General features: G+C 45.1%; 1 protein-coding gene across 2 annotated transcripts in view; it reads left to right on the forward strand.

Annotated features, from left to right (window-relative positions):
* LOC121568229 (D(2)-like dopamine receptor) overlaps positions 1-22,291 on the forward strand; it is a 41,893-nt gene that overhangs the window by 12,813 nt on the left and 6,789 nt on the right. For both annotated transcript variants that reach the window (XM_041878783.1, XM_041878784.1), the window contains exons 2-3: positions 6,342-6,652; positions 20,998-21,107. In XM_041878783.1, the coding sequence (XP_041734717.1) occupies positions 6,374-6,652; positions 20,998-21,107 (389 nt within the window). In that variant the 5' untranslated portion in view covers positions 6,342-6,373. The remainder of the gene's footprint in view (positions 1-6,341; positions 6,653-20,997; positions 21,108-22,291) is intronic.

The raw sequence follows: 22,291 nt of genomic DNA on the forward strand, positions 1-22,291 counted from the left end.
CTGGTACACTTATTTATTTGTTTACACAGTTTTTACACTGTTCCAAATGGTTAGAAAAAGTAATCCAATTGTAATATAACAGCACCTGTTTGGCACATATAATACTCACGCAACGCTTGCTCCTATACCCTCCTTTTTCTTGATCTCCAGTAGTTTCCACAACTAAGTAAAATGTCTTCCACAGATCTGACTTCCACTTTCCTTCCTGAGCAACCAGTAAACATTTGCCCGTTTCTTTTTCATGTCCTCTGCATCCATTTTGCTGTCACGCGTTATGGTGTTTGGAGTTTGTTATTACCAATGTATTGATGTGATTATGATAGGCTATAGGTCAGGCCCTATTGGTCACATGCATGCAATGCTTACGTGTTTCACATAAAGAGAGCCCTGGGTTGAGGGAATAGGGAATGTTTTTCCTAAACAATTTAGGGATTTTGGTAACAGAACTTTTCAGTCAGAAACAAGTACGAAACTAAATGGCAGAAATTATGTTGCAGCTTCAGCACAGACAGCGCAATAAACACTTGATGTGCTGTGGTGCCTTTTCACTGCAGTAGGGAGGAGAGTGAGACAATGTGCGGTAGTCTTTTTTTTAAACACTGTGTGACCATCGGGCTCTTTCTTGAGTCATTTGTGTGTCTCAATTATTTAATCAAACAGTGTGCTTAAAACATCAGACAAGCTCAGTGGATATGTAGTTGATTTTATTCAAAAACATAGGGTGTGTTTGTCTACAGTATATATGGAAAAATACGTTTAAACATTTTGACCAATCAATTGGTCGAAAGAACAGGACGACTCTCGGTCGACCAAGATTTATTTTAGTCGGGGACAGCCCTAATACAGGGTCAGTTCCAATACCATATTTACAATGTGCATGGATACTGGAGTGATGGGAGTAGATATGTATAGGGGTAAGGTGACTCGGCAACAGGATATAAGATAAACAGAGTAGCAGCAGCTTCTATGTGAGTTGGTGTGCGTGTCAGTATAAATGTACAGTGGCTTGCGAAAGTATTCACCCCCCTTGGCATTTTTCATATTTTGTGTTGCCTTACAACATGGAATTAAAATGGATTTTTTGTGGGTTTGTATCATTTTATTTACACAACATGCCTACCACTTTGTAGATGCAAAATATTTTTTATAGTGAAACAAACAAGAAATAAGACAAAAAAACTGAAAAATTGAGCATGCATAAATATTCACCTTTTGCAGCAATTACAGCTGCAAGTCTCTTGGGGTATGTCTCTATAAGCTTGACACATCTAGCCACTGGGATTTTTGCCCATTCTTCAAGGCAAAACTGCTCCAGCTCCTTCAAGTTGGATGGGTTCCTCTGGTGTACAGCAATGTTTAAGTCATACCACAGATTCTCAATTGGATTGAGGTCTGGGCTTTGACTAGGCCATTCCAAGACATTTAAATGTTTCCCCTTAAACCACTCAAGTGTTGCTTTAGCAGTATGCTTAGGGTCATTGTCCTGCTGGAAGGTGAACCTCTGTCCCAGTCTCAAATCTCTGGAAGACTGAAACAGGTTTCCCTCAAGAATTTCCCTGTATTTAGCGCCATCCATCATTCCTTCAATTCTGACCAGTTTACCAGTCCCTGCCGATGAAAAACATGGTGGTGTTCTCAGGGTGATGAGAGGTGTTGGGTTTGCGCCAGACATAGTGTTTTCCTTGATGGCCAAAAAGCTCAATTTTAGTCTCATCTGACCAGAGTACCTTCTTCCATCTGTTTGGGGAGTCTCCCACATGCTTTTTGGCGAAGACCAAAAGGCATGTTTGCTTATTTTTTTCATTAAGGAATTTCTTTTTTTCTGGCCACTCTTCCGTAAAGCCCAGCTCTGTGGAGTGTACGGCTTAAAGTGGTCCTATGGACAGATACTCCAATCTCCGCTGTGGAGCTTTGCAGCTCCTTCAGGGTTATCTTTGGTCTCTTTGTTGCCCCTCTGATTAATGCCCTCCTTGCCTGGTCCGTGAGTTTTGGTGGGCGGCCCTCTCTTGGCAGGTTGGTTGTGGTGCCATATTCTTAATGGTGCTCCGTGGGATGTTCAAAGTTTCGGATATTTTTTAATAACCCAACCCTGATCTGTACTTCTCCACAACTTTGTCCCTGACCTGTTTGGAGAGCTCCTTGGTCTTCATGGTGCCGCTTGCTTGGTGGTGCCCCTTGCTTAGTGGTGTTGCAGACTCTGGGGCCTTTCAGAACAGGTGTATATATACTGAGATCATGTGACACTTAGATTGCACACAGGTGGACTTTATTTAACTAATTATGTGACTTCTGAAGGTAATTGGTTGCACCAGATCTTATTTAGGGGCTTCATAGCAAAGGGGGTGAATACATATGCACGCACCACTTTTCCGTTATTTTTTTTGTTGTTGCATTTTTTAAAACAAATAATTATTTTCATTTCACTTCACCAATTTGGACTATTTTGTGTATGTCCATTACTTGAAATCCAAATAAAAATCAATTTTAAATTACAGGTTGTAATGCAACAAAATAGGAAAAATGCCAAGGGGGATGAATACTTTTGCAAGGCACTGTATGTTATTCACAAACCCATGGCAAACATCTAAACATCTCAAACAGGTTCAAGGCAGAATTCAATGGATTTTTCTGTCATTCTCTGTTGCTTGCTGCTTTCAGGTAGGGCTTTACCTACGAGCTTCACCTGGGTCTCCTATGCAGACAGCTGTGTAGGAAAGTAGGCAGAGAAGCTCACCAGAGACGTGGCTGGGTGTGAGGAAAGAGGTTCCCCACAACCTAATGAGGCCATTAGAGCCTTGTTAATGTCCCCCTTCTCTGCTTCCTCCAACAGGCAGATGCTACACAGCTTCCCACATGACTTTATTTGAGAAGCTAGTAGCTAAAATCAGCAGAACTAGTACCTGGTTTCTGTTATATTCTGATAGCATATCTGGGCATGTCTAAAGTTAGGAGGGTTTTTAGAAGGCTATTGGTTCCCAATGCTTACATTGCAGTTTATGGAATCCATGAGTCAGTTCAACTGGTGTGAACTTTGATCGTTGTCTTCTTGAACCCATCTGGAGGTTTGTAAATATTTCATTAGTAGGATTCTATCAAAGGTGCAAGCCTTTTATTCCTATGTTGTCCTCTCACGATATGGCCACAATTAAATGTTAGCTCTCAGTGTATTGGAATGAACAGGCCTTCACTGAACACATTTTGAATCAATCGTAAGAAGTGTAAATCATATCATTTTTCTTCATCAATGTTTGCAGCATTCACCAAAGTGTAAACAAACAATTTCCCGAGCTGTAAAATATGTGACCTGCAAATCTCCTCTGTAAACATTCATAGAGTGATGAAGTGCTACTCATGTTCCGCAGCAGGTCTCCAAGGTGAACAGCCTCTGGCATGTTAGAATAAGGTAGGTTTGGATTGGCTCTAAGGGCTGGGTCGGTCGGGCTGGGGTGCGAAGCGGGGCTCAAGCCCAGAATCAGTGGAAAAGCGCAAATTAAAGAAAGGAAAAGATGGGAACACATACACAAAGAAATAGCCTCTTACACTGACAAGGCTAGTTCGCTAACAAGGGCTGTAAACCCAGCAAGGGGACCGTAAAGAGGAGGGGGCCCAATACCGGAAAGGAACCACACTTGAGAGCAGATTAAAAGGCAAAACAGCAAGCACACCTATAAAGGAGAACACATAGAACACTGTACAGGCATTAAGGGAAAGAACAGCAATAACAGGCAAAAGGGAGTAGAAAATAGATGGCACGGGGCCACAGAAGAAGAGAGAGACTAGTCCCCTGTAGCTCAGTTGGTAGAGCATGGTGCTTCCAACGCCACGGTTGTGGGTTCGTTTCCCATGTGGGGCCAGTATGAAAATGTATGCACTCACTAACTGTAAAGTCGCTCTGGATAAGAGCCTCTGCTAAATGACTAAAATGTAAATGTTTAATGTTCAATGTATCAAACAGAGGTTTGTTGATGTTATGCAACTGTCATTTGAATCACCCCCTCAAACATCCCCTTGAAGGCTTCAAGAGTTACTCACCCATATCTGACCAGCTGTATTTGATTCACTAACCCCTCACAGGAATACCTATTGGATCCGAATCAATTTTACCTTGAAAGAGCCTCATTGCAGTTGCAGGTCGTACTTTAGTTGGAGCCTGAGAAATGTTGAATTAATATTACTGTGGAAACACTCCCCTGTCCTGGTGCAGATCGAGGCCCCACTGTTTTAGAAGATGATATAGTGAATTAATTTTGTTTCTGGAACAGAAACTTTTATTAGCGTAATCAATTCAATTTATTTCAAATTTTCTCGTTTACATTTTTTTTTATCTGGGAAAACTTCCAAACAGAAATAGATCCACATTTAGAGGGCAAGGATGGTAATTATTCTTTGTGATATAACTATTGAAGGAAATAATTGCACTAAGAAGATAAAGAAGAAGATAAATTGAAGAGATTGTAATTGCTACTGTATGCAGGCCAGGGAGGGCTTTTTCTTCTATGCACAGTAGAGGTACAATGACCCTGCTTAGTAAATGGCTAAATGATGACTACCTACCCAAAGCATGTCAGTATGTAGCCAGACTGAGGCAAAATGGGTATATAATGACTATCTTGGACAAGGGCGGACTGGGACCAGAAATCAGCCCAGGCATTTCTAACACACCGGACCATTTTATTACTTGAGGCCCCCACACTGTCCCATTTTTTTACTCGAGGCCCCCATCACTGGCCAAATAATGATCATTCAGCGCAAAAAAACAACAACATATTTTGCAGGCCCACCGGGCTAAAGATCAGCCCATCTGACATTTGCCCGAACTGCCCTACAGCCAATCCGTTTCTGTGAAAAAGACTGTGTTCTATGTTTGTCTATGCTGTACTGTGAACTTCAAATGGGCATGGGTCAAAGTGTGCGGAGGCTTCCCTCTCCACATTACCTACAATACTTATGTGTCAGTAGGTAGTTGGACTGTGACAACAGATGCCAACCGAGGATTCACAGCCTGTAGTTGGCTAGTTTCCATCAATGATTTCAACCAGGCATCTAAAAGGCCTACGGCAGATAGAAAACAAATTAAAATAGCTGCTATCACCGATTAAGTGCAAATACTTTTACTCCTTATTGACAGAGGTGGTATCTTCTGGTTTCTCCCAGTCTCAGACACTTGTATTCCATATAGACACACATATACACACACACACACACACACACACACACATTTCAATCATCATCTTCCATCTAGGCTTCAGTCAGCTGTGCTGCAATGGGAGTATGATGCTTGTGGCTAGATGGGGGTCGGTGAGTGTTCATCCAGGTCTACACTTCAGGGCAGGTCACCTGCTCATGGATGATGGAAGTCAGGGTTATGCGGTCAGCTTATGATTGGATATGGAGTCATTTGATGTCATACGATGCTGGAGAGAAGACACTAATAGCCTCTCAGTGAGCTGACAGACAGGGAGAAAATAGACTAATGTGTGTTTCTTGTAAAGGTTATCAGCAATATAATTCAATAGAATGTATGATATTGTATCTCTATGGTTTTCAGCCTGTGTTTTTTAATAATTCTGTAAATTCATGGATTGTCAATCAATGGCCATATCTGGCTTGGCTTATTCATTTGAGCTCCTAGTGGACCATAGGGCCTCAATATCTGGTTATATGTTGACACAATCCACTAGTTTCATCTGTATGACCTGCAGTAGCCCTCTGACTTCAACTTCTTAGCACACCCCGAGCTCCAAGTGTATCTGAAACTGTGTATGCGATTGGGAGATAGCCAGCCGTTGCTACTATCTCTCATCTTGGAATAAGCATTCATGATGCACTGCAGGTATAAGGATAAGGCTGAATGCTGGTATTGTCCCAGTGAGCACTGCAAGAACAACCATTTCAAACACAAGCTTTCAGGACAGCAGTGAGAACAATCTCACATAAATAAAGAATTGGAGCGGGCAAATAAATGAGATCAGACAACACAGGGCATCTGCAGGTTAAAGGCACAGGCCTGGGTCCCCGGGGCAATGCTTTCAGGTAGGCAGAAGGCAGGAGCACGTGAGAAAGGAAAAGCGAGAGGGATACAGAATCCCTGAGCCCACCTCCCGGCTGCTGAGTCTAAAGAAAGTTCCTCATGTACGGTGCACACCGTCGTACACACAGATGTGTGCATTCACACAGACACGAATGCATGCACACGCACGCATACTCACAAAAAAAATGCACACACGTAGAGAGAGAGATAAAGACAATCATGTAAATGCACAATCATCAACACACACAGAGCTCTTGTAATTAAAGCTGGATATGTAAATGATCTCTCTTTTTCTTTGTGTCTATTTCAGGGCCCGTTCTCGGCCTTCGTCACTCACAGCTAATGGATGTCCTCACACAGTATGCCTACAATGAGAGTTTCTGGGACAATGGGAATGGGAGCTTCAATGACACGGAGAGTGGGCAGAAGCACCCGTACAATTACTACGCCATGCTCCTTACACTGCTCATCCTCGTCATTGTCTTTGGCAATGTGTTGGTGTGCATGGCCGTGTCCAGGGAGAAGGCCCTCCAGTCCACCACCAATTACCTGATCGTCAGTCTGGCTGTGGCTGACCTGCTGGTGGCCACCTTGGTTATGCCCTGGGTGGTCTATCTGGAGGTAGGTTACCTACACACCCACGCATGCTCTTTCATTGGCAGAAAGGCTTGAAGCTAAAGATACAGTGTAGTTTTTTACCCTGTGGTTGCTGGAGGTAGGCTACCTGTACAGTCATGCACCTTTGTCATTGGCTAAAAGGCTTAAAGGTGCAGTGTAGTTTTCTTTCCCATGAGGTTGCACAGCAAATTCCGTACATAATCATAGCTGAAGCAAAACAAACGCACACAAACAAGAGGTTGTTTGATTACACTTATGCCAATCAGGGTACCTCTTTGGTTTTGCACTTGCATTGACTCTCCTACTCAGTCCTCCAAATTGAAAACAAACCATTAGGGCCACATTGTTGATCTGAAAAAGAATACATTCAAAGTGCTCCTTTATTAATGGTCTGGTTATGCAACAACTTTCCCAAGGTGTCTGTCATTGCAATTAGCATAATGCAAACAGAAGCCTGATTGTTCTGACAAGAAATTGCACATGAAAGAATAAAGGCAACAGCTACCATTGATGGAGTAATGTGAATGCAATGTGTGTCTGTTTTCATGGTGTATCTTCTCCACTGGTTAAAGATATTCATTTTAACTAAATGAATAATAAATACTTTTAAATATTCAAAATAAAATGTACTGCATGGCTTAAAAGTGGATGAGAAATAATAGCTCTGCTGTTTAAAAAAAAAAATACATAAACGTTATCGCGTTTCATGATGCCAATTTACCACACAATCAAATATTAAAGTTTAAATCCACCCAAAAAATGTCCCTGTCAACAAGAAAATATGTAAGTAATTATGGTTCCATGCAATGCAATCATGGAATTTAATAGATAAGAATTAAGATGGCATCAGCATTAAATTGGGGGAAATAGCATTGCATATTAGAACTGACAGTTTAATGAAAGTCACTCAATAAAAAAGTTCTCACTCTAGCAAATAGGCTGTAATGTTGATAAAATGTCTACTGTAGACAGGAGGTCAGATGATTAAGTTTGAGCAAAGTGAGGAAATTAATAAATTCAGATCATGAAAATAAATGGCACTGTACCTACAAAGCTAGCTGTAACGATCCCGGCAGTCTGAGTCGGGTCCTGTCTGTGGACTAGTTTTTATGTTCGTGATCTCCAGTTTCCCGAGGGTTCTGGAACGCTCCGGGGAGCTCTCTTGATTTCCGCACCTGCATCCCATCAGCAATCTGCACACCTGGTCCTGATCATCACCCTTCTTAGGCTCTGGCCTAACATCCATTCCCTGCCGGATCGTTAGCCATGAACATCATTCTCCCGGAACCTTCACCCAACCCCTGCCGTGCCATCGTTTAATCTGCCACTTCACCTCCACCTACTCATCTCCGCCACCCGCTCCGTCTCCTGGATTATTCTGCACCTTTTGAAGCTGTAATAAACACTCACCTTCGTTCAACTCTCCTTGTCCTGGTCTGCTTCTGGGTTCTGTCTTAGGGAACCGTGACAGAACGATCCGGCCATTAATGAACCCAGCGGATCTGGACTCTGTTCGCCATGCCATTTCCCATCAGGAGAAGATGTTGGGACAACATAGCACGGCACTACAGGAGATCGCGTTGTCAGTTCGGAACCTTTCTACCGGTCTGACGGAGGTCCAGAACCAACGCGAAGTTTCCGGTGGAGGATCCACTACCGGTTTCACCCATCTCGCCTGCCGCTTCTGGAGCTGTGTCCTTCCGTGAGCCCAAGGTTCCGACGCCGGATAAATATGAGGGGGGAGCTGGGAAGATGCCGTCCTTCCTTATGCAGTGTGGATTAGTGTTCGATCTACAGCCCTACTCTTATGCCACAGACAAGGCTAGGATAGCCTTTGTGATTGAGTTGCTGCGTGGTCGAGCGCTGGAGTGGGCTTCAGCCGTCTGGGAACGACAGGATCCCTGCATGGCTTCATACCAGGGGTTCACGGCCGAGATGAGGAAGCTCTTCGACCATTCCGTCCGAGGGAGGGACGCAGCTAGGCGCCTGTTTTCGCTTCGCCAAGGAACTCGCAGCGTGGCCGACTTCGTGATCGAGTTCAAGACGTTGGCTGTGGAGAGTGGGTGGAATGAGGAGTCTCTGCAAGCGGCCTTTTACCAGGGTCTGTCGGAGCAGCTCAAGGATGAGTTGATCTCCTATCCGGAGCCTAGTGACCTGGACAGCTTGGTAGCCTTGTCTATTCGGGTGGATAATCGAGTCCGAGAGCGAAGGAGGGAGAAGCAATGGGGTCCGTCCAATCGATCAGCTTCTCAGTTCCCAGTCGGGTCGGGTGGTGGACCAGAACACGTCGATCATTCTCCACCACAAAGGATTAGTGGAGAGGTTCTCTCTCCCGATTCTGAACCCATGCAAGTGGGGCGGCACGGGTTAACCAAGGAGGAGCGTCAACATAGACGTAAGACCAACTGTTGCCTCTACTGTGGTAGCTCGGGACATTACATCTCCACTTGTTCCCGGCGGTCGTCAAACTGCCCGGCTCGCTAAAGTTGGGAGGACTTTTAGCGAGCCAGTTTCAACCTCTCAGTACCTCTGTCAGACCCCGTTTCCCGGCTACCCTTGTGAACAGGAATCAGAGCTTAGCGATTAACGCTTTTGTCGATTCAGGTGCCGATGGAAGCTTTCTTGATGCCGAGTTGGTGGAACAGCTGGGGCTTTCCAAGGAGCAATTGCCGGAAGCCATTGAAGCGACCACTCTGAACGGCAGTAGTCTGGCACGTATCACGATGAGGACTGAACCGGTTAAGATGCTGTTGTCGGGGAATCATTCGGAGATGATTTCATTCTTCATTCTGCCGTCTTCCCATGTTCCTCTGGTCCTTGGATACCCCTGGCTGAAGGAACACAATCCCACGTTCGATTGGGTGACGGGCAAGGTAACGAGTTGGAGCCTTGATTGTCATGCTAACTGTCTCAAGACTGCCTGTCCCCATTCGGTTCCCAGTCAGGTGGTTGAGGCTAAACCCCCAGATTTGTCCCTGGTTCCCGAGACATATCACGATTTGGGGGAGGTGTTCAGTAAGCAGAAGGCTCTGTCACTCCCCTCCCCACCGACCATATGATTGTGCCATCAACCTGTTCCCTGGAGCTGTCTACCCCAAGGGAAGGTTATACAGTATCTCCCGACCTGAACGTGAGGCTTTGGAGACCTACATCAAGGAGTCCCTAGCGGCTGGTCTCGTTCGTCCCTCGTCATCACCCCTGGGGGGCAGGATTCTTCTTTGTGGGTAAGAAGGATGGCTCTCTTCGACCGTGTATTGATTATCGGGGGTTGAATGACATCACGGTCAAGAACAAGTATCCCCTGCCCTTGATGAGTTCTGCCTTCGACTCCTTACAGGGTGCTACGGTGTTCACCAAGCTAGACCTACGCAATGCGTATCACATGGTCCGGATCAGAGAGGGAGACGAGTGGTTGACGGGTTTCAATACACCGATGGGTCACTTCGAGTATCAGGTGATGCCGTTTGGACTGACCAATGCTCCAGCGGTATTCCAGAGTATGGTGAACGACGTCCTGAGAGATATGATCGGTCTCTTTGTGTTTGTTTATCTGGATGACATTCTGATCTTCTCGAAGGAACCTTCCGACCACGTCCAGCATGTCCGGCAGGTTCTGCAGCGATTGTTGGAGAATCGCCTGTTCGTGAAGGCCGAGAAGTGCGAGTTTCACGCCCACACAACATCCTTTCTCGGGTACATCATCTCCAGGGGAGAGATTAGGATGGACCAGGAGAAGGTTAGAGCGGTTCTGGAATGGGCCCAGCCCGGTACGAGATTGCAGCTCCAGAGATTTTTGGGGTTTGCGAATTTCTACCGCAGATTCATCCGGGATTACAGCCGTGTGGCCGCTCCGTTAACTGCCTTGACTTCCAGTATCAGGAGCTTCAAGTGGAATCCGGAGGCGGATCGAGCGTTTCTGGATTTGAAGAGGCGATTCACCAACGCACCGATTCTCTCTCAACCGGACACGGCCCGTCAGTTCGCCGTTGAAGTGGACGCGTCTGATGTGGGAGTTGGCGCCATCCTGTCGCAGCGATGCTCCACGGACAGTAAACTCCATCCCTGCGCCTACTACTCTCGTCGCCTTTCGCCTGCGGAGAGGAATTACGATGTGGGTAACCGGGAGCTTCGCGGTGAAACTTGCCTTGGAGGAGTGGCGCCACTGGTTGGAGGGGGCGGAGCAACCGTTTATTGTCTGGACTGACCACAAGAATCTTGCTTACGTGCAATCGGCTAGACGCTCTCAACTCCCGTCAGGCCAGGTGGTCGTTGTTTTTCGGACGATTCAATTTTTCCCTGACGTTCCGACCTGGATCTAAGAACGGCAAGGCGGACGCCTTGTCTCGGATGTTCTCCAAGACGGAGGAGAGTGGGTCCAAGACCGAGACAATTCTCCCCCGGAACTGCGTCGTGGGGAGCTGTTAGGTGGAAGATTGAGGAGGAGGTGATGGCGGCTCTTCGGACGCAGCCCGGTCCCGGTAACGGTCCACCCGGTCGGTTGTTTGTGCCTGAGTCGGTTCGTCCTGCGGTCCTCAAATGGTCCCACGCCAGCAAGATGGCTTGTCACCCTGGCGTGGCTCGGACGATGGCGTTTCTTCGCAGACGTTTTTGGTGGCCTGCCATGGCCGAGGATACTCGGGGGTTATGTTGCTGCCTGTCCAGTGTGTGCGCAGAATAAGAGTACCAATCGGCCCAGCTCTGGACTACTTCACCCCCTTCCTATTCCCCGCGACCATGGTCGCATCTGGCCCTGGACTTTGTCACTGGGTTGCCCGCTTCTGAGGGGAACACGGTCGTTCTGACTATCGTGGACAGATTCAGCAAGTTCGCCCACTTTGTGCCAATTGCCAAGCTTCCCTCTGCCTCGGAGACGTCCGAGATCCTGGTTAGGGAGGTTTTCAGGGTCCACGGGTTGCCCAGTGATATCGTTTCCGACCGTGGCCCTCAGTTTACCTCTGCTGTCTGGAAGTCCTTCTGTTTGGCCATTGAGCTACAGTCAGTCTCACATCTGGTTTTCACCCCCAATCTAATGGTCAGGCGGAGAGAGCCAACCAGAAGATGGAATCCACGCTACGCTGCCTGGCCTCTTCCAACCCCACCTCCTGGGTCTCTCAGTTGCCTTGGGTTGAGTATGCCCACAATACTCTCCCCTACATCTGCCACTGGGATGTCTCCCTTCCAGTGCCTGTATGGCTACCAACCTCCCTTGTTCCCTTCTCAGGAGAAGGAGCTCTCAGTGCCTTCTGTTCAGGTCCATATTCGTGTTGCCACCGGACCTGGCATCGGGCCAGAAAAGCACTCCTTAGAGTTTCAGACCGGTATCAGCTCCAGGCGAATCGTCGCCGGATCCCCGCTCCCACCTACACCATCGGAGATAGGGTCTGGTTGGCCACACGGGATCTTCCTTTACGGACTGAGTCTAGGGAAGTTGTTACCGAGTTCATTGGTCCGTTTGTGGTGGAGAAGGTGATCAATCCGGTGGCAGTTCGACTCAAACTCCCGAGGACGCTCAGAGTCCATCCCACCTTTCATGTCTCCTGCCTCAAGCCTGTTTTCCTCAGTCCTCTGTTGCCTCCTCCGCCTCCTCCTCCTCCTCCTCGGATGATCGGAGGTGGTCCTGCCACACGGTGCGTCGCATCATGGATTCCAGACGGCGGGGCCGGGGTTTCCAGTATCTCGTGGACTGGGAGGGGTATGGTCCTGAAGAGAGGAGTTGGATTCCGCGGCGACAGGTCCTAGATGCTGACCTCATCAGTGACTTCTACCGCCTCCATCCTGGCGCTCCGGGAGTCCGCCCGGTGGCGTTCGGCCGGAGGGGGGTACTGTAACGATCCCGGCAGTCTGAGTCGGGTCCTGTCTGTGGACTAGTTTTTATGTTCGTGATCTCCAGTTTCCCGAGGGTTCTGGAACGCTCCGGGGAGCTCTCTTGATTTCCGCACCTGCATCCCATCAGCAATCTGCACACCTGGTCCTGATCATCACCCTTCTTAGGCTCTGGCCTAACATCCATTCCCTGCCGGATCGTTAGCCATGAACATCATTCTCCCGGAACCTTCACCCAACCCCTGCCGTGCCATCGTTTAATCTGCCACTTCACCTCCACCTACTCATCTCCGCCACCCGCTCCGTCTCCTGGATTATTCTGCACCTTTTGAAGCTGTAATAAACACTCACCTTCGTTCAACTCTCCTTGTCCTGGTCTGCTTCTGGGTTCTGTCTTAGGGAACCGTGACACTAGCTTAGTATGTGGAGCATCAGCACTGCCAATGTCAAAATGTCAAACATATGTACTCATTCCCCAGCTATAGCTACAGTGGGGAAAAAAAGTATTTAGTCAGCCACCAATTGTGCAAGTTCTCCCACTTAAAAAGATGAGAGAGGCCTGTAATTTTCATCAACTATGACAGACAAATTGAGAAAAAAAATCCAGAAAATCACATTGTAGGATTTTTTATACATTTATTTGCAAATTATGGTGGAAAATAAGTATTTGGTCACCTACAAACAAGCAAGATTTCTGGCTCTCACAGACCTGTAACTTCTTCTTTAAGAGGCTCCTCTGTCCTCCACTCGTTACCTGTATTAATTGGCACCTGTTTGAACTTGTTATCAGTATAAAATACACCTGTCCACAACCTCAAACAGTCACACTCCAAACTCCACTATGGCCAAGACCAAAGAGCTGTCAAAGGACACCAGAAACAATATTGTAGACCTGCACCAGGCTGGGAAGACTGAATCTGCAATAGGTAAGCAGCTTGGTTTGAAGAAATCAACTGTGGGAGCAATTATTAGGAAATGGAAGACATACAAGACCACTGATAATCTCCCTCGATCTGGGGCTCTACGCAAGATCTCACCCCGTGGGGTCAAAATGATCACAAGAACGGTGAGCAAAAATCCCAGAACCACACGGGGGGACCTAGTGAATGACCTGCAGAGAGCTGGGACCAAAGTAACAAAGCCTACCATCAGTAACACACTACGCCGCCAGGGACTCAAATCCTGCAGTGCAAGACGTGTCCCCCTGCTTAATCCAGTACATGTCCAGGCCCGTCTGAAGTTTGCTAGAGTGCATTTAGATGATCCAGAAGAGGATTGGGAGAATGTCATATGGTCAGATGAAACCAAAATATAACTTTTTGGTAAAAACTCAACTCGTCGTGTTTGGAGGACAAAGAATGCTGAGTTGCATCCAAAGAACACCATACCTACTGTGAAGCATGGGGGTGGAAACATCATGCTTTGGGGCTGTTTTTTCTGCAAAGGGACCAGGACGACTGATCCGTGTAAAGGAAATAATTAATGGGGCCATGTATCGTGAGATTTTGAGTGAAAACCTCCTTCCATCAGCAAGGGCATTGAAGATGAAACGTGGCTGGGTCTTTCAGCATGACAATGATCCCAAACACACCGCCCGGGCAACGAAGGAGTGGCTTCGTAAGAAGCATTTCAAGGTCCTGGAGTGGCCTAGCCAGTCTCCAGATCTCAACCCCCATAGAAAATCTTTGGAGGGGAGTTGAAAGTCCGTGTTGCCCAGCGACAGCCCCAAAACATCACTGCTCTAGAGGAGATCTGCATGGAGGAATGGGCCAAAATACCAGCAACAGTGTGTGAAAACCTTGTGAAGACTTACAGAAAACGTTTGACCTGTGTCATTGCCAACAAAGGCTATATAACAAAGTTTTGAGAAACTTTTGTTATTGACCAAATACTTATTTTCCACCATAATTAGCAAATAAATTCATAAAAAATCCTACAATGTGATTTTCTGGATTTTTTTTCCTCATTTTGTCTGTCATAGTTGACGTGTACCTATGATGAAAATTACAGGCCTCTCTCATCTTTTTAAGTGGGAGAACTTGCACAATTGGTGGCTGACTAAATACTTTTTTTCCTCACTGTAGGTTAGACAACATCTGTGAATTATTATGTATTATTTTGTGATGTGACTTTTAAAACTGTCTTGTGTGATCTAGGTGTGTGCTGTGTAAACCATGTAAGGTTGAATCAATGCCCAGTGACATTTGCGACGTAAAGCAGCGGAACGGTAGCCTTGGGCAACAACACAATCAAGCTCATTTCAGCAAATCAACTGAGAGTAGGAAGTAGAACAGGTTTCGGAGAAAAAAAACCTCGCCTTACCTCGCTGTGCTAGGATGTTATTTTTCACTGTGGTCTTTGGCCAATGACGTGAGAGGCCATCCAAGACTGCAGCGAAATAATCCTCCTGTGTGTGTATCAATGAGACCGCCTGCTGATTACCAGGGCTATCAAATTACACTCTAAAATCTATAGTCTGTCGTGTGCTCTGGAGAAAAACTGTGACTTGATCTCTTGCTCTAGCATCCAAGAAAACCTCAATGATTCGCCTGTGTTTATATGGTCTACTTCCGTTTGAAAAATGGATCATTTAGCAGATGCTCTTATCCAGAGCGGTTTCCAGGAGCAATTAGGGTTACGTTCCTTGCTCAAGGGCACATTGACAGATTTTTCACCTAGTCGGCTTGGGGATTCAAACCAGTGACCTTTTGGTTACTGGCCCAATGCTCTAAACTGCTAGGCTACATCTGACTAAAGGTTGAGAAAAGCCACATACAGTAGGCTAACTCGTTACACAACCTTTCCACAGTGACCCTCAGCTCCCTTCAAACGGGCCTCTCAATTGTATTACAAAGGATACCAAGTTTAAAGTCATGTGTGGATTAGTACACGCTTAACAAGAAGTTAAGGATATACCGAATGAGCTTTGATGGTTTGTTTTTCACAAATCCCATTCAGTTTGTCTTACCGACTAATAGTAGAATAACCAGCCTTTACAATGCTTTGGAAATGGCACAAATTAAAATCAGTCTCTCTTACACAGTAGGCTGTAGCTTGGCAACATTACAAGGGCTTATTGTTAGCATGAGAATAAGCACTGCCTTCAAGTGAAACGGGTGGGTTTTTTTTGGGCAACGTCTTTGCGTTTGTTCGCATGATTCACACTCTTGAAACATTAGATTTCTAGAGGAGAAAAGAGATGTCATGTAGGATTATGCTTCAACACAACGAAAATAAGCACATTGATCTTTTGTTATTACAATGTCTGTCTGGATTATCGTCCCTCTCCCGGGAAAACATTGTACTTTGCTGCGAGACCATTGCCTATTTGTTTTCATTTTGTTCAGGTTCAGGTTAATTTATCTTCCTAGTCTAACAACAAGCTGTGGTAATGTGTTGGTCACAGTCTGCTGCAGGAGCACTGTTGCCCTTTCTTGCTAAATGCTACATTTGCATTAAACATGAATACGTTTCACCTTCATTCGACCATGCCAAATCTGGTATATTGAGAGCCTTTTCTTGACACATGCTAGATGAACTTAGGTCTTCAGATGTTTATTGGCTTTGATGAGAAGCTGGGAAAGATGCTTAACCTCTTTCCTCCCAGCCAGCCTCACAGTATTTTAACAATTTAACAAAGTGTCTGTGCAGATAGCAAATGAAATGTTGACATTTCTGAGAAAGTGCAATATCTAATGTACAATCCCAACGCAAAATGAGAAAAACAAAATATCAGGACCAAATGAGAAAATATGTATCGGGCTGCAGTCGACATTAACATAGCAATTGGATTTCTCGCTGCATTTCATTTACAATGTCACCGATGTCAGGGCAGTCCTCGACCAAATCAATTTTCAATAAGCCCTTACCATGATGTCTATGGGTGTTAATAATAGTGTTAAATAATCTCCATTCCCACCAGTTAGGGAGGAGTGTTAGTAGGCTGATGTGTGGAGCCTGGTATAAAGAGTATTTTATTAGTTTTGTCAGATCATTCTTTAATCACTGGCAGGGCTGCAATCAGACAACTAGGAGCAAAGACATAACCCTCTTCAAGCCTGAGCTTGGCATAATTAATAACACATTGCCTCAGGACAGAGATTAATCAGACAGGTCTCCGTGAGCCCAGCTTTGCAGCTCTGGCTGTTTAAAAAAAAAAAAAGGTGAGATGCAGATATCTCTGGGCTTGACGACTCCAATACGATTGAGTGAGAAACTGAGTGAGAAGCAAAGCACCACTCTCAGTAGTGATGTAGGGGAAAGGCTTAGGATCTGCCACGATGGGCGGGCTTCGAAGCGCACTGTCATGCAGGGATGTTAGCTAGTAGCTACACCATGGGATCCCTGTTCATGTGGAGAGTGGAGGTGGTTTGTGAATAAGAATGGGTTAATCAGGCTCTTAGGAAGGAAGTGGAAGCATAAACTACTCGTTATACATTGAAATCTCTCTCTCTCTCTCTCTCTCTCTCTCTCTCTCTCTCTCTCTCTCTCTCTCTCTCTCTCTCTCTCTCTCTCTCTCTCTCTCTGTGTGTCATGACCAAAAGTATGTGGACACCTGCTCGTCGAACATCTCATTCCATAATCATGGGTATTAATATGGAGTTCGTCCCCCCTTTGCTGCTATAACAGCCTCCACTCTTTGGGGAAGGCTTTCCACTAGATGTTGGAACGTTGCTGCGGGGACTTGCTTCCATTCAGCCAGAAGAGCATTAGTGAGGTCGGGCACTGATGTTGGGCGAGTAGGCCTGGCTTGCAGTCGTCGTTCCAATTCATCCCAAAGGTGTTCGATGGGGTTGAGGTCAGGGCTCTGTGCAGGCCAGTCAAGTTCTTCCACACCAACCATTTCTGTATGGACCTCACTTTGTGCACGGGGGCATTGTCATGCTGAAACAGGAAAGGGCCTTTCCCAAACTGTTGCCACAAAGTTGAAAGCACCGAATCGTCTACAATGTCATTGTACGCTGTAGCATTAAGATTTCCCTTCACTGGAACTAAGGGGCCTAGCCCGAATCATGAAAAACAGCCCCAGACCATTATTCCTGCTCCACCAAACTTTACAGTTGGCATTATGCATTCGGGCAGGTAGCGTTCTCATGGCTTCCGCCAAACCCAGATTTGTCCGTTGGACTGCCAGATGGTGAAGCTTGATTAATCACTCCAGAGAACGCGTTTCCACTGCTCCAGAGTCCACTGGCGGCGAGTTTTACACCACTCCAGCTGACGCTTGGCATTGCGCATGGTGATCTTAGGCTTGTGTGTGGCTATTTGGCCATGAAAACCCATTTCATGAAGCTCCTGACGAGCAGTTCTTGTGCTGATATTGCTTGGAACTCGGTAGTGAGTGTTGCAACCGAGGACAGACAATCTTTACGCACTACGTGCTTCAGTACTCGGCAGTCCTGTTCTGTGAGCTTGTGTGGCCGACCACTTCGCAGCTGAGCCATTGTTACTTCTAGACGTTTCTACTTCACAATAACAGCACATACAGTTGACCGGGCAGCTCAAGCAGGGCAGAAATTTTACGAACTGACTTGTTGGAAAGGTGGCATCCTATGACGGTGGCACATTGAAAGTCACTAAGCTCTTCAGTAAGGCCGTTCTACAGCCAATGTTTGTCTATGGAGATTGCATGGCTGTGTGCTCCTTTTTATACACCGTCAGCAACGGGTGTGGCTGAAATAGCCGAATCCACTAATTTGAAGGGGTGTCCACCTACTTTGGGCCATGTAGTATGTATGTGTATATATATATATATATATATTATATATATATACACTCAGTGGCCAGTTTATTAGCTACACCACCCCGTTCACAAAAATGGTTAGCTCCTATAGACAGTGAGTCACGTGGCTTGCTATATAAAGCAAGCAGACGCGCATCGAGGCATTCAGTTACTGTTCGATTGAACGTTAGAATGGGCAAAATTAATGACCTAAGTGACATTGAGCATGGTATGATTGTCTGTGCCAGCTGCGCCGGTTCTCAGAAACGGCCTAACTTCTGGGCTTTTCACGCACGACAATGTCTAGGGTTTACCAACAATGGTGCAAAAAACTGATAACATCCAGTCAGTGGCAGTCCTATGGGCCGAAAACAGCTCATTGAGAGAGGTTGACGGAGAATGGCAAGAATTGTGCAGGCTAACAGGCTGGCCACAGACAGGCAAATAATGGCGCAGTACAACAGTGGTGTGCAGAACGGCATCTCGGAACGCACAACTCGTCGGTCCTTGTCATAGATGGGCTATTGTAGCAGACGACCACACCGGGATCCACTGCTCCAGTGGGCATGAGATCACCAACACTGGATAATTGAGGAGTGGAAAAACATTGCCTGGTCTGACAAATCCCGGTTCCTGTGCGTCATGCTGATTGCAGAGTCAGGATTTTATGTAAGCAGCATGAATCCAAGGCCCCATCCTGCCTGATGTCAACGGTACATGCTGTTGGCAGTGGTATAATGGTGTGGGGAATGTTTTCCTGGCACACGTTAGGTTCCTTGATACCAAATGAGAAACATTTGAACGCCACAGCGTATCTGAAAATCCATGCTCCGAAGAATTAAGGCTGTTCAAATCATATCAAAATGTATTTGTCACGTGCTTCGTAAACAACAGGTGTAGACTAACAGTAAATGCTTACTTAAGGGCCCTTCCCAACAATAATATATATGTTTTTCTTAAATAGAAATAGTAGCAAAAAATAAAAAGACATAAATAAATAAAAAATAACATAAGGAATAAATAGAACAATTTACCAAACATTAGGAACACCTTCCTAATATTGAGTTGCACCCCCTTTTGCCCTCAGAACAGACTCAATTCGTCGGGGAATGAACTCTACAAGGTGTCAAAAGCATTCCACAGGGATGCTGGCCCATGTTGACTCCAATGCTTCCCACAGTTGTGTCAAGTTGGCTGGTAGTGGATAGCTCGTTCCATCTCATCCCACAGATGCTATTGAATTGAGATCTGGTGACTGGGCAGGCCACTGCAATAAGCTAAATTCACTGTCATGTTCGTGGAACCATTCCTGGACAATCCTAGCCTTGTGGCATGGGGCATTATCCTGCTGCAAATTTTTTATTTGCAGATGGGAACATCTGCTGCCATGAAGGGATGCACCTGATTGGCAGTGTTGTTCAGATATCCTGTGGCATTCAAACATTGCTCCACTTTTATCAAGGGGCCCAATGTGTGCCATAAAAACACACCCCACACCATCACACCACCACCACCAGCCAAGACTCTTACTAGAGCTGGCCACCCGGCCAAACTGAGCAATCTGGGTAGAAGGGCGTTGGTCAGGGAGGTGACCAAGAACCCGATGGTCCCTCTGACAGAGCTCCAGAGTTCCTCTGTGGAGATGGGAGAACCTTCCAGAAGGACAACCATCTCTGCAGCACTCCACCAATCAGGCCTTTATGGTAGAGTGGCCAGATGGAAGCCACACCTCAGTAAAATGCACATGACAGCCCACTTGGAGTTTGCCAAAAGGCACCTAAAGGACTCTCAGACCATGAGAAACAAGATTCTCTGGTCTGTAATCGCTGACAAAGGTGCTTCAACAAAGTACTGAGTAAAGTCTGAATACTTATGTAAATGTATGTTTATTTATTTATTTGTAATACATTTGCAAAAAATTCTAAAAACCTGTTTTTGCTTTGTCATTATGGGATATTGTGTGTAGATTGATGAAGGGGAAAAACCATTTAATCCATTTTAGAATAAGGCTGTAACGTAACAACATTTGGAAAAGGTAAAAGGGTCTGAATACTTTCCGAGTGTGCTGTATATAGTGTTGTCGTGGAAATTACACACAGGGACACTCAAAGTCAATCTTAAATGAATAATTGTTTATTATCAGCGCGCTGGAGAGGTTCCAACCAACTCAATGCACCAAGGACACATGTCGATCAGGAGCTCCACCCGGGGCAGTCCCGTTAGTTCTCTTACATACATACAAGTTATATTTGCATGATTTAGCTTATTCATCACTCATAATTAATTCATCATTAATGTTTGCTTCATGTGACCGACCAATACTGGGTCATGCATGTGACAGACCAATACCTCACAAGGCTTTTCACTAAGCTGCAACCTTGAAACTAAGATATCCCTTTCTCAAAACAAGGTTCTGGGCGTCCTGCCAAATTGCAGATACTGATAGTGAGGATTCGTTCAATCAGTCACTTGCAAGAACACAGAAATTGGTTATTAGAAAAGCACATGAATAGAGCACAGAAATTGGTTATTAGAAAAGCACAAACAATACAATTTTCCATCACAGTGTCTTTTGATTGATTCCGATATAAGTGACAGGGAACTTATGGTGAATGGAGCAGGCATTGGAAGATTCATGAGAACAGCTGAAAAGATAAGAATATCTATTGAGGAACATGTAGGGTGTGCTTTTTAATGTCTGACTGAACTGCAACTGAAAAACAGTCTGTGCTTGAGTCAGTGCTTGAGGGGGATAAAACAAATTGTTCTGTTGTCTCTAAATGTTGGAACATCTTTCTTTCAGGTGGTGGGAGAGTGGAGGTTTAGTAAAATCCACTGTGACATCTTTGTCACCCTTGATGTCATGATGTGCACTGCTAGCATCCTCAATCTCTGTGCCATCAGCATTGATCGGTAAGTGTGCTCTTGAAATTGTTGAATCTTGGCTGGAGGCAGGTGCCATTATGGATTTGCAGTGAAAAGCTTTAAGCAAATTCATTGGAGTCTGGGCCTAAAAGGCATAACCCAGCTGGTAGTTTCTATTGAATACCAATACAATTATTTATGGACTATGCAGGACGCCACTTTTCATTTTGAATGATTTTCCACTTCACTGATTTTCGTGTCACTCAAATGCATGTACAGAACACCTTGGTTATGTGAATACTTAACTCAGAGGTCATTTAAATATATATTGAAGTAATTTGTATTTTAATACAAAATGTCTGCACATTCAGCATGTGTGGAGAAAATCTTTGAGTTGTTTATACTGCTGATGCTTATTTTAGAGTAAGAGAAACATAGAGTAATTGGTTATATAGTCCTGTGATTAACAATTAGTCCTGGGATAGTCCTGTGATTAACAATTATTCCTGGGATAGTCCTGTGATCTGTGCTATTGAATAAAGAGTACCTTTAAAGCTAGAGTCCTTAATTGAAACAATAACCACTCTCAAATTCATAGACAGAGCTATGGATGCAAGGACTGTCCATCCATGATATCAATTGTATAGATTAACCATGATTTGAAGCTATGTAGTGTTTGTTTATATTTACATTGTTTACAAACATTGGAGTAAACAAGCTTCTATTTTGGGTTCTGATGGGGTACAGCAGTTGAACTAAGCTCATGAAGCATTTATAAGTTATATTCTTCAAGAATTAATAGGTATACACTACCGGTTAAATGTTTAAGAACACCTACTCATTCAAGGGTTCTTCTTTATTTTTTACTATTTTCTACATTGTAGAATAATAGTGAAGACATCAAAACTATGAAATAACACATATGGAATAATGTAGTAATTCAAAAAGTGTTAAACAAATCAAAATATATTTTATATTTGAGATTCTTCAAATAGCCACCCTTTGCTTTGATGACAGCTTTGCACACTCTTGGCATTCTCTCAACCAGCTTCATGAGGTAGTTACTTGGAATGCATTTCAATTAACAGGTGTGCCTTGTTAAAAGTTAATTTGTGGAATTTCTTTCCTTCTTAATGTGTTTGAGCCAATTAGTTTTGTTGTGACAAGGTAGGGGGGTATACAGAAGATAGCCCTATTTGGTAAAAGACCAAGTCCAAATTATGGCAAGAACA

Source organism: Coregonus clupeaformis, chromosome 6 (assembly GCF_020615455.1).
Source record: "Coregonus clupeaformis isolate EN_2021a chromosome 6, ASM2061545v1, whole genome shotgun sequence".
Classification (NCBI taxonomy): Eukaryota; Metazoa; Chordata; class Actinopteri; order Salmoniformes; family Salmonidae; genus Coregonus; species Coregonus clupeaformis.